General features: G+C 49.1%; 3 protein-coding genes across 3 annotated transcripts; 2 read left to right on the forward strand and 1 right to left on the reverse strand.

Moving 5' to 3' along the window:
- Positions 1-533: 533 nt before the first annotated feature.
- On the reverse strand, positions 534-4,283 carry IUM83_19716 (Mannan polymerase complex subunit mnn9; the record flags this gene model as incomplete). The annotated part of the gene is made up of 2 exons (XM_067944778.1): positions 534-723; positions 3,469-4,283. 2 exons carry the CDS (start codon positions 4,281-4,283, stop codon positions 534-536), a joined length of 1,005 nt encoding a protein of 334 aa, XP_067786718.1.
- A 3,784-nt stretch (positions 4,284-8,067) lies between these two features.
- IUM83_19717 (Mannan polymerase complex subunit mnn9) lies at positions 8,068-9,672 on the forward strand (the record flags this gene model as incomplete). The annotated part of the gene is made up of 1 exon (XM_067944779.1): positions 8,068-9,672. One exon carries the CDS (start codon positions 8,068-8,070, stop codon positions 9,670-9,672), a length of 1,605 nt encoding a protein of 534 aa, XP_067786723.1.
- A 2,921-nt stretch (positions 9,673-12,593) lies between these two features.
- IUM83_19718 (DEAD-box ATP-dependent RNA helicase 36) lies at positions 12,594-12,917 on the forward strand (the record flags this gene model as incomplete). Its single annotated transcript, XM_067944780.1, has 1 exon — positions 12,594-12,917. One exon carries the CDS (start codon positions 12,594-12,596, stop codon positions 12,915-12,917), a length of 324 nt encoding a protein of 107 aa, XP_067786719.1.
- Between the last annotated feature and the right edge of the window lie 426 nt (positions 12,918-13,343).

A 13,343-nucleotide genomic window follows, 5' to 3' on the forward strand; every position in this document is an offset into this window, starting at 1 on the left:
TCGTCATCATCTGATTGGCTGAAAGGTGGAGAAGCCAGACTCCATTTTCAGCCAATCAGCTGTCAGCCTTTGTTTGAGTGGTTCATATTAATCCTAAGCTCTCGCGCCCTGTCTAATAATAAATTGGAGTTGAATTTACCTCGGAAAGATGTTTAGCTACTTATGTAAATGGAGGGCCTATTACATGGTGGGGAAAGTGTGCCTTACATAAATTAGCGCGCGTTCCTACACGACAAAGGCCACTGTGACAGAAGATGACATTGCCGTGATGCGGCTAAATATTACGTGGATGATATTAATGTAAGCTGAAGTAAGCACCATGGTAGCGAAGGCTGTAGAAGCAACAGATCTCGAATTATTGGCGTCCATTAAGACATAAATGAAGACTAATTGCTGACCTAAAAACAACTCAGATGCATTCGTCCATCTTTAGGCTAATAATTCACATGACAGTGCCTAGCCTGGTTAGTCTTCCTCCAACAGGCCTCTCAATATCGCTACAGTATCACAGAGTACAATACCACTTACTCAGTTTAACGCATCGACACCCCGAGAGCCGCGACCAGCCGAATGATCTCCTCTTTTTCGTCGGCGATCATCGTAGCCAGCTCGTCTCGCCCGTTCAGTAGCTTGAAGGAATACTTCGCAATTATCTCCAGCCTGTCTTCCATGGCCTCAACTGCCTCGTTCCTAGACCTCAGCGGCCCCTTGCACATATTCGCCCTGTGCGTTCCGGACAGGCTCTGTCACGGGGTTACATGGAATAGTGACCCTGGCACTATTCAGGGATGGCTACATAAGGTCACTCCCCTGGGTAGTGACCCAATAGGATTGAGGGCCAACCGATACATTTTATATAGGATAAACTATAGGGAATACGGATTTGTATGCAGGCCAAATTTGTACTAACCTATAAACACACTCAGTCTTAGATCTACCGTACTTCCGATCAATCAATCCCCTTAGGCCAGGGACACATGAACTGCCGTTCACTGAGAGTTTGTATACTCTCGTTAGTTCACCAAGGTGCTCGTGTGGCCCCGTCACAGGCTCGTACCTTGTTGCTTGAGGGCGACATCGCATTGGTGCCGGCGTCCTCTTGGTCCATTCTCGTTTTGCATCAAGAGCCGCTAGGGGCGAATACGATTTTTTTCTAAAGGAGTGGATAACTTTTGAATTTTCCGTAATTAATCCTAACCTACTCTTGATAGATTACGGCGAACCCAACACTAGGTTGCATGCTGTGGTGCTTGTTGAGTAAATATGCCTCACTATGGTGCGGCAAGACGTGTCGTCTTGTTGAAATTATGTTGTAGTGGTAACGCCGTCCACCTGGAGTCGAGCAAGGACCCTAACTACAGAAATCGTTTTGCTCGTCAAAATGGGGTGGAGCCGAGGATGGAGGTGACGGGTGATCCTGTCGTGGCCAGGATTTGCAACCTGCAACATTCGTATCACTTCATCACTGTCTTCCCAATTTACATTGGCAAATTCTCTGTAAAACAATGTAGGAAGATTATCGATGTCATCAAGAATCTTCCTGTCGATCTATCATTGGCCAATATGTGTGATCAATTGATACTCTTAAGATCATAACAACAATTACTTCGCAGCACACATATGTCTTCACTGATCCAGGGTAATATGAAGAGTTCGGCGACGACCAGGGTCCCCGCAAACAAAAGTGAAGCAAATTTGGATTAATTATTTTTATCCAGGTCTGACGTGCAACACCCATATTCCATTCGCCAAAACTATGGTACACCCCCTGCAGCTTATGCAACGGCGCTCTGGCGGATCGCGACAAGGCTACGCCGAGCAGATGCCCATCCACTCGTACACTGGGACCGATTTCACCGATAGGAGATAGAGGCTCATTGGCGATATGAAAGGCGTTTCTAGCCGACCTGTTTGACACGGGTGCTGATATTGATGCGGCGTCAATCGATGACGTGCGATTTCAACGACAGTCGGAGCTGAAATTGCCCCTCAAGACGTTGAAATTGTTACCTCTGAAATACTTCTCGATTCCAGCGAAAAACGTAGCCTACTACCCAGGTCTACCAGAGTCTCCATCCGACAAAACAGCAACCTGTGCAGAAAAAAAACATCCAGTTGTATCTGGAGAGAAGGTTGCTGTAGGTGCATCGGGTACGAAGAAGTAGAAACCAGTAGAAAGACCGAGCACAAAAGAAAGTGTAAACCAACAACCCGTCGAAACTGCTCTTGTTCAAGCCATTGCTCACTGGTACAACAACACTATTCGATACATCTGCTGGTCCTGAAAGCACTAAAGCAACTCAGCCAGGGAGACAGCCACAGTCCACCAAGAAAAGACCACGGCAGCCAAGTCGGCTGGGCTTGCTTCACGCTCTACCTAGTACTTGGTGAGGATACCTAAGTAATTTCACCTGAATACAAATTAGGCATGATATTAGGATTGTGAGGTTGTTTTGATGACCCGGTTCGAAGCCAGACGCTTCATAATATAAAGCTGAGACGAAAAGTTACTTATCCACCATTTGGAGTTTTCGAGATAATCAAGTTTAAAGGTGACCAATCAAAATTTGTACACAACCGGACATTAAAATTTAAAAGCTGGAAAACACTCGTAGAAATAAATCGAAAACAACTCTAATTCGATTACCTTTTACACGAGCTTTCCGACAATATACAAGAAGTTGAAATTGAAAAAATATTGAGGTCATACGCCCGAAATAAAATCCGGGGTTCGGAAATGGAGATATTTTTTTCGACCGATGTAACTCCACGAGTTCTTAACATTTTCTAGCAATCAATATCTTAAAAGAAGAACAAGAAACAATCCTTTTTATTCATTCGGTTAAATCGCGATTCGTACTTAGGTTCATAAGTAACTTTTGTTTGACGTGGTCTCATAATATGATATTATGGGCTTTTGTGTTTATGTAAAATTCCTTCCTCAATCGTAGACTAGATTTTGCCTTTGACCGTGTCTACGCCTCGCAGGCTACGAGAAAAAAGAGAAAAAACGACGTATGGCGTTGCCTACCGGTAGGTTCATGTGCTGTTTTAAATTTAAGTAACGAAATTTTAGAGCTTCTCTTCGTGCAGCGCACGACGTTGTTATTATTGAATTGCAATTACTGTATTTTGGTACGCAAATATGTACTATTGAGCCCTAAGGTCTCCAGTACGACTATTACTGAGACAGGAAAAGCAGTAGATTACATGTCTATACAAAACATAAGTACAATACATTTTGCAATAGAAAAATAATTGCAATCAAAATGTATTATTGATGATGAATTTCTGAAGTAATTATTATGGAATTTGAAACTTTGCAATTCGATACTATACTGTATCTTCCGCGGTCTGCACAAACTCTCCGTTTCAACACCATCGTAGACCTCTCGACTCCATTCACTCCCAATGACGTAGTGCATCGGAAACACCACACCCTGTCGATGGACCTCAGCTCGGACGTACAGCATGGTTCCTCCAACCGAGTCCATCGGCGTGAACGGCTTGGATTTGTCTTCAACCTGGTCCAGGAGTTTGACGCGTAGTGGGCCAGGCATAAAAAATTCGCCGTCACCCAGGTCCGCCGGCCGCACCTTCCGCTGTCCTATCCATCCGTTCTGGTCGTAGTTAATCCACACTCCTTGATACATGTTGTAGCAAGTGGGCATCAAGATGTCTAAGCCGGAATGGACCATCTTGGGGAGCAAGTGACTCGGGATGATCTCAACATCGGCGTCCAGCCACAAAACGCCTCGATGCCACGTCTCCAAACTTGGCATAAGCACGTGGTTGTGATACCGAGCGATCATGCGGAGTCGGTCGGCTTGGCGAGGACCTTCGTGGCGGTTGTCGCGAATCAGACCTTCCTGCGCGAAGTCGTTGCGGAACATCACTGACAGCCGGAGGTAGTGCTGGATGCAGTTCCCGAAGAGCGTCCTGACCTTTCCGAACTCGTTCAAGGACGACGTGAGCATGGCAACGGAGATCTTCTCCTTCGGGTAGTTGAAGGACCCGACGAGGTTGAAGAAGTCGTTGACGGTGCGATTGCCTCCCCACGATCCAGCGTCGTTGAAGACGCAGATGATGAGCACTGAGTTGCTTTCTCGGTTGCCGAGTTTGGAGAGCAAAGGCGTATTCTCGATGCGATAGTGTCGTCCAGGCTCGGTCTTGCCGTACTGCGGGAACGATTCTTCGTATTCGTCGAACTGCGCTTTGGTGGATTTGATGCGGAAGGCCACGTCGGGGTTGAGCGGGTCTTGTGGAGGGGTGATCGGATGCAGGACGCTGGTCACCGGTGGCTCAGGTGTGATAGGTGCAGGTTGCTTTACTGTGTTGGGCTGGGGCTGTTTCGGTGTTTCGATCACGGGTTCTTTGAGCACTGTTGAGCATTCCTGCGGCCGGTGCTTGAGTCGTGTTGGTTAGAGGCCAATCTGGACCTGAGTCAGACCGGAGGATGTCTACGGTGGATTGGTTGCTGCTTGGCAGTTGCTGTGCTGTGTCGAGTTGGGCGTGTTGACTTGTGCTTGAGGTATGGTCACCGATCAAAGTTAGCTGGGAAGGCTCCACTCGCAGTCTAGCGAAGGTCATTGTGGCATCCTATTCCTGAACCCAAAGGGCGATGACCTTGAGTCCAACAAGCACCAGGACAACGCTAACTTTACTGGCCTTCGTCCGCCCTAGAAAGCGACACGACTGACATCCCCACGTCCAGTGCTAACATGATCACTTACACCTGTAGAGAACTGCAGTCTAGGAATGGCAGCCACGCTGGCTCCAGTCTGTCGGCCACGATTGGTGCAGATGTACTGTAACGTTGGTCACGTTGCATCTGCACCACGTGTTCCGCCTACAGTAAAAAGGCTTCACAATCACTACGGATAAATGACTACTGGTACGTACGGCTGTGAATGTTCAGCTTCACAATCGGTTTACGATCTGAACGTTCACGGGCGGTAAAGTCGTTTTTTAAAAGCGTTTAAAAACGCACCGTGAACCTCCGCACGATTTTGACTTGGAAAAATTATACTACGCGATTGTGTAAGAAACACTACGATTGTGTAAGAAACACTACCCAGCCTCGGCACTCTCCGCATTAGCGAGTGGGAGCCGATGAGGAGTACTGTTGCCTAACCCCACCAGGTAGCCTTTCGCAGTGCTGGCCAACTTCGCCTCGATATGCTGTTCAAGGTGTCCTGAGTTGAGCTACGCCATGATATGCAACGTACTGGACGACGTCTTCGAGCACAACGTACAGCGCATCACGTTGTCATCCGTACTTCTCAGACTAGCTGCAGGCCGACATCATATTGTGCTCGATCGACTGTTTGTTGAAATGTGTTGCTGCGATTGATGGAACGGCTGCTGTTGCTGTTGTGGACGGAGCTGCAGTTGTGGCTGAAGTGGCGAAAGAATACCATTGCTGCACCACATTAGGGAAGTGAGGAGGTCGACTTTGTATGGATTATCTACTCCTCCTAAGCGATCCAAAGCAAGGAGTATCTTCTGCGATAGTACTTGCCTCTTGATACAATGGATAATGCCTTGTTCCATCGGTTGCACGTTGCCGTGGTGTTTGGCGGCAACTTCTCCACTCGCACATTGTGGAGGTTTCGACCCGTTTCATCGTGAGATGAAGCGTTATCTACCACTGGTAGACTACCTGTATGATGCCGCGCAAGCGCTCAACTTCAGGCGCTGCAGCCTCTAAGTCGACCGCACCCGACTCGCCGTGAGCTCTCTTCCAGCGAATCCCGTAGCGAGATTGCACGTGGCGTAGCCAAGACCAGGTAAAGCTTGGTCCGACCGACCAAGGTGATCTTGGCGCGCAATGACATGAGTGTGACGCTTTTTGTTTTGACGTTTTCCCCTATGTCCTCGGTTGTGGTAATTTGATTGGCGGAACCATACTGTCGATGGCGTGATTGGCTGAATCTTGCTGTTCGTGAAAAACAGGGTGATTATATATAGTCTGCGAGGTTATTAGATGTGATGGCTGCGCTATTGAGGCAAAACACTGTAGTAAACGGTGGTGTCGCGTTTTCACTCGGTTTTCTGTGTGTCTACACTAAATAGGAACCGTCTCCACCCCAGCAGTGGGCGGGTCACTATTTGAGCTAGGTACCACAGGCTACCTCGTGCGTTCGCATCCGTACGAAATGAATGGCTCCGCCTGCATGGACGACATGTGGCGTCACATATTCTGCTTCGGTCCCCCCGCTGGTTAGTAGATCTTGGCGTGCCCTTAGTCAGGACACTACCCCCATCTCCGAGGAGCTGCCGTGGCCCGGATCCACGGCAACTCCAGCCAGTACGCCGGTAATCTGTGGTATTGTATGCTGCTGCGCCTTATGCCGGTCCCGTTGATCTCCTTCCCTGGGCGAAAAGTCTTCCGCGTCGCCCCCCCCCCCCCCCCCCCCCCCCCCCCCCCCCCAGATATGCTCGCGCCTCGCCGTCAAAGCGTCTCCCTGCGCGATGCCGTAGTCATCAGACCGCTGGAAGTCGACGGCAGAGCACTGAGCGGCCTTGGTTCGTCCGCGTCCGCAGCCGAGCTGTGCCCTGCCAGGCTCTCAGCCGGAGACCAGTGGCCTCTGCATTCTTGTTCGCTGTAGAGCAGGGGGCGCCCGCGTCTTCCGCATTAGCGCCCCCGAGAACGACGCCACTGCGCCGCTCCCCGGGACGAAGTCACCCCAACCCGAGCAACCCAACCAGGATTGCCGTCTGTACACCAAAACAGAATCATCAACGATTACGGTATGGTCGATACATTGTCCGCAATACGTCGCCCTACTTTGATGAACAGATGGTAATGATATGAATGGCTTAAAGGCGTCCAAACTTTTTTTTTTGCTATTTATATTATTTCGTCCTTAGATTCGTTCGGAGCATGTACGCATCATTACATAGTGGAAATCCAAGATGCTGTAGAACGAATTTGCAGCTTGCCTAAACAGTGGACTCTTTCTTGAAATCCCCAGAAATCGTGTTGCTCGGCGGAGCTTCTCGCGGAGTGACGAGCGTACACTTGAGGCGAACGGATACTGTAGTAACCCACAAGAGATGTGCCATCTGTTTGAGAGGCATTTATCAAAAGTATCACTGACGCGTTTTTGAGGTTTTTTACAATTGGCTTCAAAAGATGGTGAGATGAGTCCAGTTCTACGGAGAAAACGAGCAAAAACAAAACAAACTCCAATGAAAGCACGTCTGGCAGCAGCGATGGAGACTGGATCGATGGCTCAGGAGGCGACAGTAGCTCGAGTGAAGGAGAACCTCGCCTCTTGTGCGTGCTGTTGATGCTCCTCCTGTCCCCGAAGGCGGTCCTCTTCGTGGAGGAACCGGAACCTGTTGATTGGTAACAATTCTCATCAAGCAATCTAGGATCTTCTAGGAATGTTTTTATATTGTTCTAGCACGATTCAGAGGTCACTGATTGGACTATCGGATAGCCGAGGATTTTAGCTTTCTGAAACAACAAAAAATATTTTTTTGGTCGTCGGGTCTTGTTGCCTCGGGCAATCGGACGTAGCTTCTCTTCTACTTCGAGTTTGGATGTAGTGAATAGCGCTAGAGGAAGCTAAGGCGCTGCGCTTTCGCACTGTGGTCGCCCCTGAAAAACCTCAAAAACTCGATAGTGATCCTTTTGATAAAACTATCTCTCATATGGTATTATTGAGGTCCAGGGCGTTACAATTTGGGATCTACCGACATACGGTACTGTAGTACAGTACCGTATGATAACTATGCCGTGCTAGCACTTATAAACTCTGGATTTATCATGAAGAAAGCTCTGCTTCTAAGTTACACAACCTCTTTGTTTCTGCCAGTACCTGTGGTGTTGGCGTGAAGAAAGCCAAACGGAGCCTGCAGACGCGCGCCACCAGTGCCTTACCGGCACCAATCTTGAGGGATAAACCTATCTCTACCAGATGTTCAGTGACGCCGTGCTCATGCTACGAGCCTGCCTCTCAGGTGGTGCGTACATTTCCGATTTGGCACGGCTGGACTCAAGAGCACACCTCAAGTACAGTACCAACCTCGATGCGTTCGTTTCAGTCTCGAGGGCGCATGCACGCTGGAAAAGCAAACCGCAGAGGCTTCTTCTACTTGTTTGCAGGGATCGTTGTGTTTTGGTTGTGGATCCAGAGTCGCGGCGCACCAACAACCGCGCTTGTACGAGCGCGAGAGGAATCTATGAGCCCATCACGTCCCCATGTCGCTGGTATCAATGAACAAAACCTGCTCTCAACGCCTCACGGACACCAAGCTACGGCGCCACAGCAACCCGTGCCAGGTATTCCTCAATCCAACACGTATGTACCAGACGAAACGGTGACTGAAGCACCTGAAGAGCCCCAGTCCAATACGAAAAAGCAGCCTGCACCTAACACACCTGAACAGCAACCCGTTCCAGGCATCCCTCAACCCAATACGCCTAAAGACCCGTATGAGCCAGACGAAGCCGAGACTGAAGCACCGGAAGAACCCCAGTCCAACACGAAAAAGCAGCCTGCACCTAACACACCTGAACAGCAACCCGTTCCAGGCATCCCTCAACCCAATACGCCTAAAGACTCGTATAAGCCAAAAGAAGCCGAGACTGAAGCACCGAAACAGCCCCAGCCCAACACGATTAAGCAACCTGCACCTAACACACCTGAGCCACCGGTGACCAGCGTCCTGCATCCGATCACACCTCCACAAGACCCGCTCAACCCCGATGTGGCCTTCCGCATCCAATCCACCAAAACGCAGTTCGACGAATACGAAGAATCGTTCCCGCAGTACGGCAAGACCGAGCCTGGACGACACTATCGCATCGAGAATACGCCTTTGCTCTCCAAACTCGGCAACCGAGAAAGCAACTCAGTGCTCATCATCTGCGTCTTCAACGACGCCGAGTCCTGGGGGAAAAATCGCACCGTCAACGACTTCTTCAACCTCGTCGGGTCCTTCAACTACCCGAAGGAGAAGATCTCCATTGCCATGCTCACGTCGTCCTTGAACGAGTTCGGAACGGTCAGGACGCTCTTCCCGAACTACATCCAGCACTACCCGCGGCTGTCAGTGATGTTCCGCAACGACTTCGCGCAGGAAGGTCTGACTCGCTCCAACCGCCATGACCACGCTCTTCAAGGAGACCGACGACGTATGCTCGCTCGATATCGGAACTATGCGCTGCTATCAATGATGGAGTCCTGGCATCAGCACGTGGTCTGGCTGGATGCAGACGTCACCGTCGTTCCGTCAGGTCTAGTGCAGAAGATGGTTCATTCCGGCCGAGATATCGTGGAGCCTATCTGTCTCCGGAAAATCAATGACAAATGGCACAACTACGACGGCAACGCGTGGGTGGGTCAGCGAAAAGTGCGCTCGGCTGAGCAAGATGGCAGCAACTTCGTTCCTGGTCCTTTGAATGCCAAGCATATGCATAATATGCCTGATAAGGACAAGGAGTTTGCCCCGTTGGATTCTGTGGGAGGAACCATGCTCTACGTACGCGCAGAAATTCATCGACAGGGTGTGGTATTTCCGATGCACTACGTCATTGGAAGCGAGTGGGGTCGAGAAGGCTACGATGGTATTGAAACGGAAGGATTGTGCTACACGGCGCATTTTCTGGGCTACAAGTGCTGGGGCATGCCAAAGGATGTCATCCAGCATGCATGGTAGGGGTGGTTTTTCTTGTCGTTTTCCTGGCTAATAAAAGGCTACATATAGAAGCGCCCTATAGGAGATTTTCCGAAACGCGGTATCATAGCTTAAAGGGCGCATTTTATAACAACTTCAAAAAAAAGGTAGGGAGAGTAATCATCATATAATCATATTCAATACAAATATTAAGTAACACCCGTCCATAAACAGCACCGAACGAATCACAGTAGATTATAATATAATCTTCGTATTATGTCCCATGCGACAAGCGAACACGTACCGTGATTTCGACAAAGGACAGATTTTGCGAGCTTTTACCTTAGATTTGTACAGTATACCGGTAGTTAACTGCTCGCCCGGGCGGGCGAGCCCAGGGGTGGACACAGTTCGTTAGGACCGTGATCCTGAGCTTTGGCCATATTTTCTGCCTGAATTCTGAACTTATCTTTCTGGTCTCATTACGTATTTCATAGGACCGTTTTGAACAGCATAATAAATGTTTTGAACAGCAGAAGCAAACAGTTGAAGCACACAGCTGAAAAAAATGAATGAATGAGAAAAAAAGAGAATGAAAGAGGTCACTGAACGAGGGATGATCAGCAGCGTTGATCACGAGCATTAGTATCGGTACAATAGTAGTCATAATAGCACTACTATGTATTGTGAAAACCGGTGATTTGTCACTCCGTATAGCTCTGTAAATCAGGGCTGTGAGCAAAAACGATACGTGGTTATTGTACTGAATAGGATGTTAATGTGGGTACTAATCTGAGTAAGTCGGCTTAAATAGGAGTTAGGAACTGGGCTCTAAAGTCATCGTGTCAGAACAGAGTGGTGAGGGAGAGAGACAGCGGAGACACGATGTATGCCGCAGAATGTCGATGGAGAGCTGTGGTGCTGCACTACGCGTATGATGTGCCATGCATATCTTATCTTGGCTAGTGTTTGCATAGCCGCTTGCTCGGTGGCTTTATTTGTGCGGCCTTCCTCGGAATGCCGAGGTTGGAGCTGACATTTCATCGATTCCGACTCTAAAATAGCTTTGACGCGATGCTCCATAAGTCCGAATATAATTAGGGGTACCCAATTCTAAATAAGGGATGGGTCGAAATAAATAAGGGTTCCCGTCTCTAAATAAGGCTCTAAATCAGCCGATTTACTATCCCATTAGACATTCTGAGTGCTTTTCACAATATGATTAAATGGCTACTATTGACTTGGCACTACTAGTGACATTAAAGCCAATACTATAGTACAGTAATAGTTCTCTGGGTTTATTTCAGAGCTAAGAGGCGCTAGCGGGTGTGCGAACTTGCCAAGTCAAATATCCTTCAAAATCAAATATTGGGTGTGAAGAAATTACCGCTAGTTGAGTCCTGCTGAATATAAAAACTTGTAGAAAATCATAATTTACCTCGATGTTGTCCACCTCAGCTAAGTGCGGTATCTATTAACCAATAAACTTGTATCCTTGAAATCTATTAGCCAATAGCATTAATCTGATATATCACGAAGGTTGAGCCGCTCCAAGCGAGCTGATCGCGCAGTACCTGGAGTCAAACAAGTGATCTAACTGCCGAGATGGGGGTTAATAGATTTCGCACTTAGCAGTGGTGGACGCCACAGGGAACACCCAAGCAATTTATGGTTTTATTCTAGTTATTATATCCTACAGGCAAAATCAAACGGCAATCTCTTCACAACTCATCTGCAATTTTAAAGGGTATTTGATTCGGCAAACTCGCAGACCCGCTGGTACTGCCTCTTAGCTCTGAAATAACTTTCAGAGAACAAACAGATGATGTCGTACATGTACTCGTCAGGTCTTCTGCAGCAGAAGTAAATCCACTCTAGTTGCTCGTGATGGATACGACGGGGCATGGTGTCTTGCGCTAGCGCCTTGGGATGCACTGCTCGCAGACGAAGTCGAGCGAAATGGCGATTTCGGCGCCGTGGACAAAAAAGCGGAAATTTGCTACTGCTTGGTACGACGAGTACTCCATCGCACCACACTACACAACACGGCCGCAAAAGTTGCTTTTTAAAAGGAACAGGTGGGGAAGGACGGGAAGTCGTAGGAGGTGGAGGAGGATGGCAAGGGGGAGAAGAGGTGGGGGGAAGAAACAGAGTTTAAATTATGAGTAGTTAACTTACTGATCTGGCTGCTTCGCCAGAACCGGTGGCTACGCCCTACCAGCTCCGGACCTCTTGTTCCGACTCTTTTCAGCACCAGTATGCTTACTTGCTACCGCCCAAGGTCCTCCAGTACCGTAGCAAACTAACGCAACAAATACAGCACTCAGTTGTCAACTTACTTGGTGTCTCGCAGGCCGGCCCTCGCAAGGCCCGACCGGCAAGACCCTGCGACGCAAGATCAAAGAATTCTTTAGTTTGCTTGAGTTGAGCTTACGAAGACTAACTACCACATGGTCGGTCTGGACGTTGAGTCGTTCGAAATTCTCCGTGAGCTCTGAGAAAACCTCTTTCTCAGAGCTCACGGAGAATTCGAGCGAGTCAACGTCCAGACCGACCGTGAAGCTGCTGCTGCCATCGCGCTGCGAGCGGTCGCCGAGCCAGTGTCTCGCAGCCCATTCGTAACCCATTCTCGTCGGCGCCGATCCGCCACCTCGCCGACGGCAGATAGCGACGTGTCAAGGGAGGACGTGTCAGGCGTGGTGCTTCAAGCGCCATCTTTGCCTGACGCCCCAATTTATCGTGGTAGCACGTTTGGTGATCACCACACCTTAATGCGTGCGTACGACCGCTATACAGCAGCGCTCGAAGCGTACCAGACGCCAGCCAACCGACCTTTCGTTCTACCGGTGAGTGCGTGTATTGAAGGAAACACCCGCCGACGTATTGCTATGTTCGATTTTGGTTGCGCCCCGGAGCAAGTGACAGAAACGAAATGAGAGGCCTATTTTCTGGAGGCCAACACGATGACTGTCAAGAACTACGTGATTGTGGAGGAAATGATGAAGGCCCTGCGTATGGACACCTCGGTACAAGAGGCGCAATCACGGATGAGCCACCTGCAGGATGTCTACAAAATCCTGGAGGCGCACAATCTGGCCGAGGAAATGTTTACTGAGGCCCCACGACGCATTATAGGCTACTTTCTCGACGCGCTGGAGCTTGTGGGTTTTCGGGACATCATACGTCACCAACTCACGATGGAGACGAACAAGGATAAGAACAAGCATATCGTCTTGCAAGTGGGTTACGAACATGCTGGTTCTGTAATGGGCCCTCCATTTACATAAGTAGCTAAACATCTTTCTGATATAGCATAAGTAGGCATGGTCATCCTCTGATTGGCTGAAAGGTGGGGAGCCAGACCCCACTTTCAGCCAATCAGCTGTCGACCTTTGTTTGAGTGGTTCACATTAGTCCTAAGGGCTCGCGCCCCGGTCTAATAATATATCAGAGTTGCATTTACATCGGACTTAATACTTAGTTCTCAGTCTTACTGAGAACAAGACGCTTCCTCGACAGCTAGGTGTAAGCCAGTGACGGGCATACACCAGGCCCGTTACACCTGGTAGGACTTTGTAGTCCTTCTCATGACCAATGTCAAGATGAGTGAGAACCAGCCCGCCGGATCTCCAGCCATGACGCTGGAGCATGCAGCCTTCCCCCATCTCACGTCAATCGAGCGGCAGGCGCTCCACCGCCTTGCGGCGGTGTCA

This window comes from Phytophthora cinnamomi, assembly GCF_018691715.1.
Source record: "Phytophthora cinnamomi strain GKB4 chromosome Unknown Contig66, whole genome shotgun sequence".
Taxonomy (NCBI): Eukaryota; Oomycota; class Peronosporomycetes; order Peronosporales; family Peronosporaceae; genus Phytophthora; species Phytophthora cinnamomi.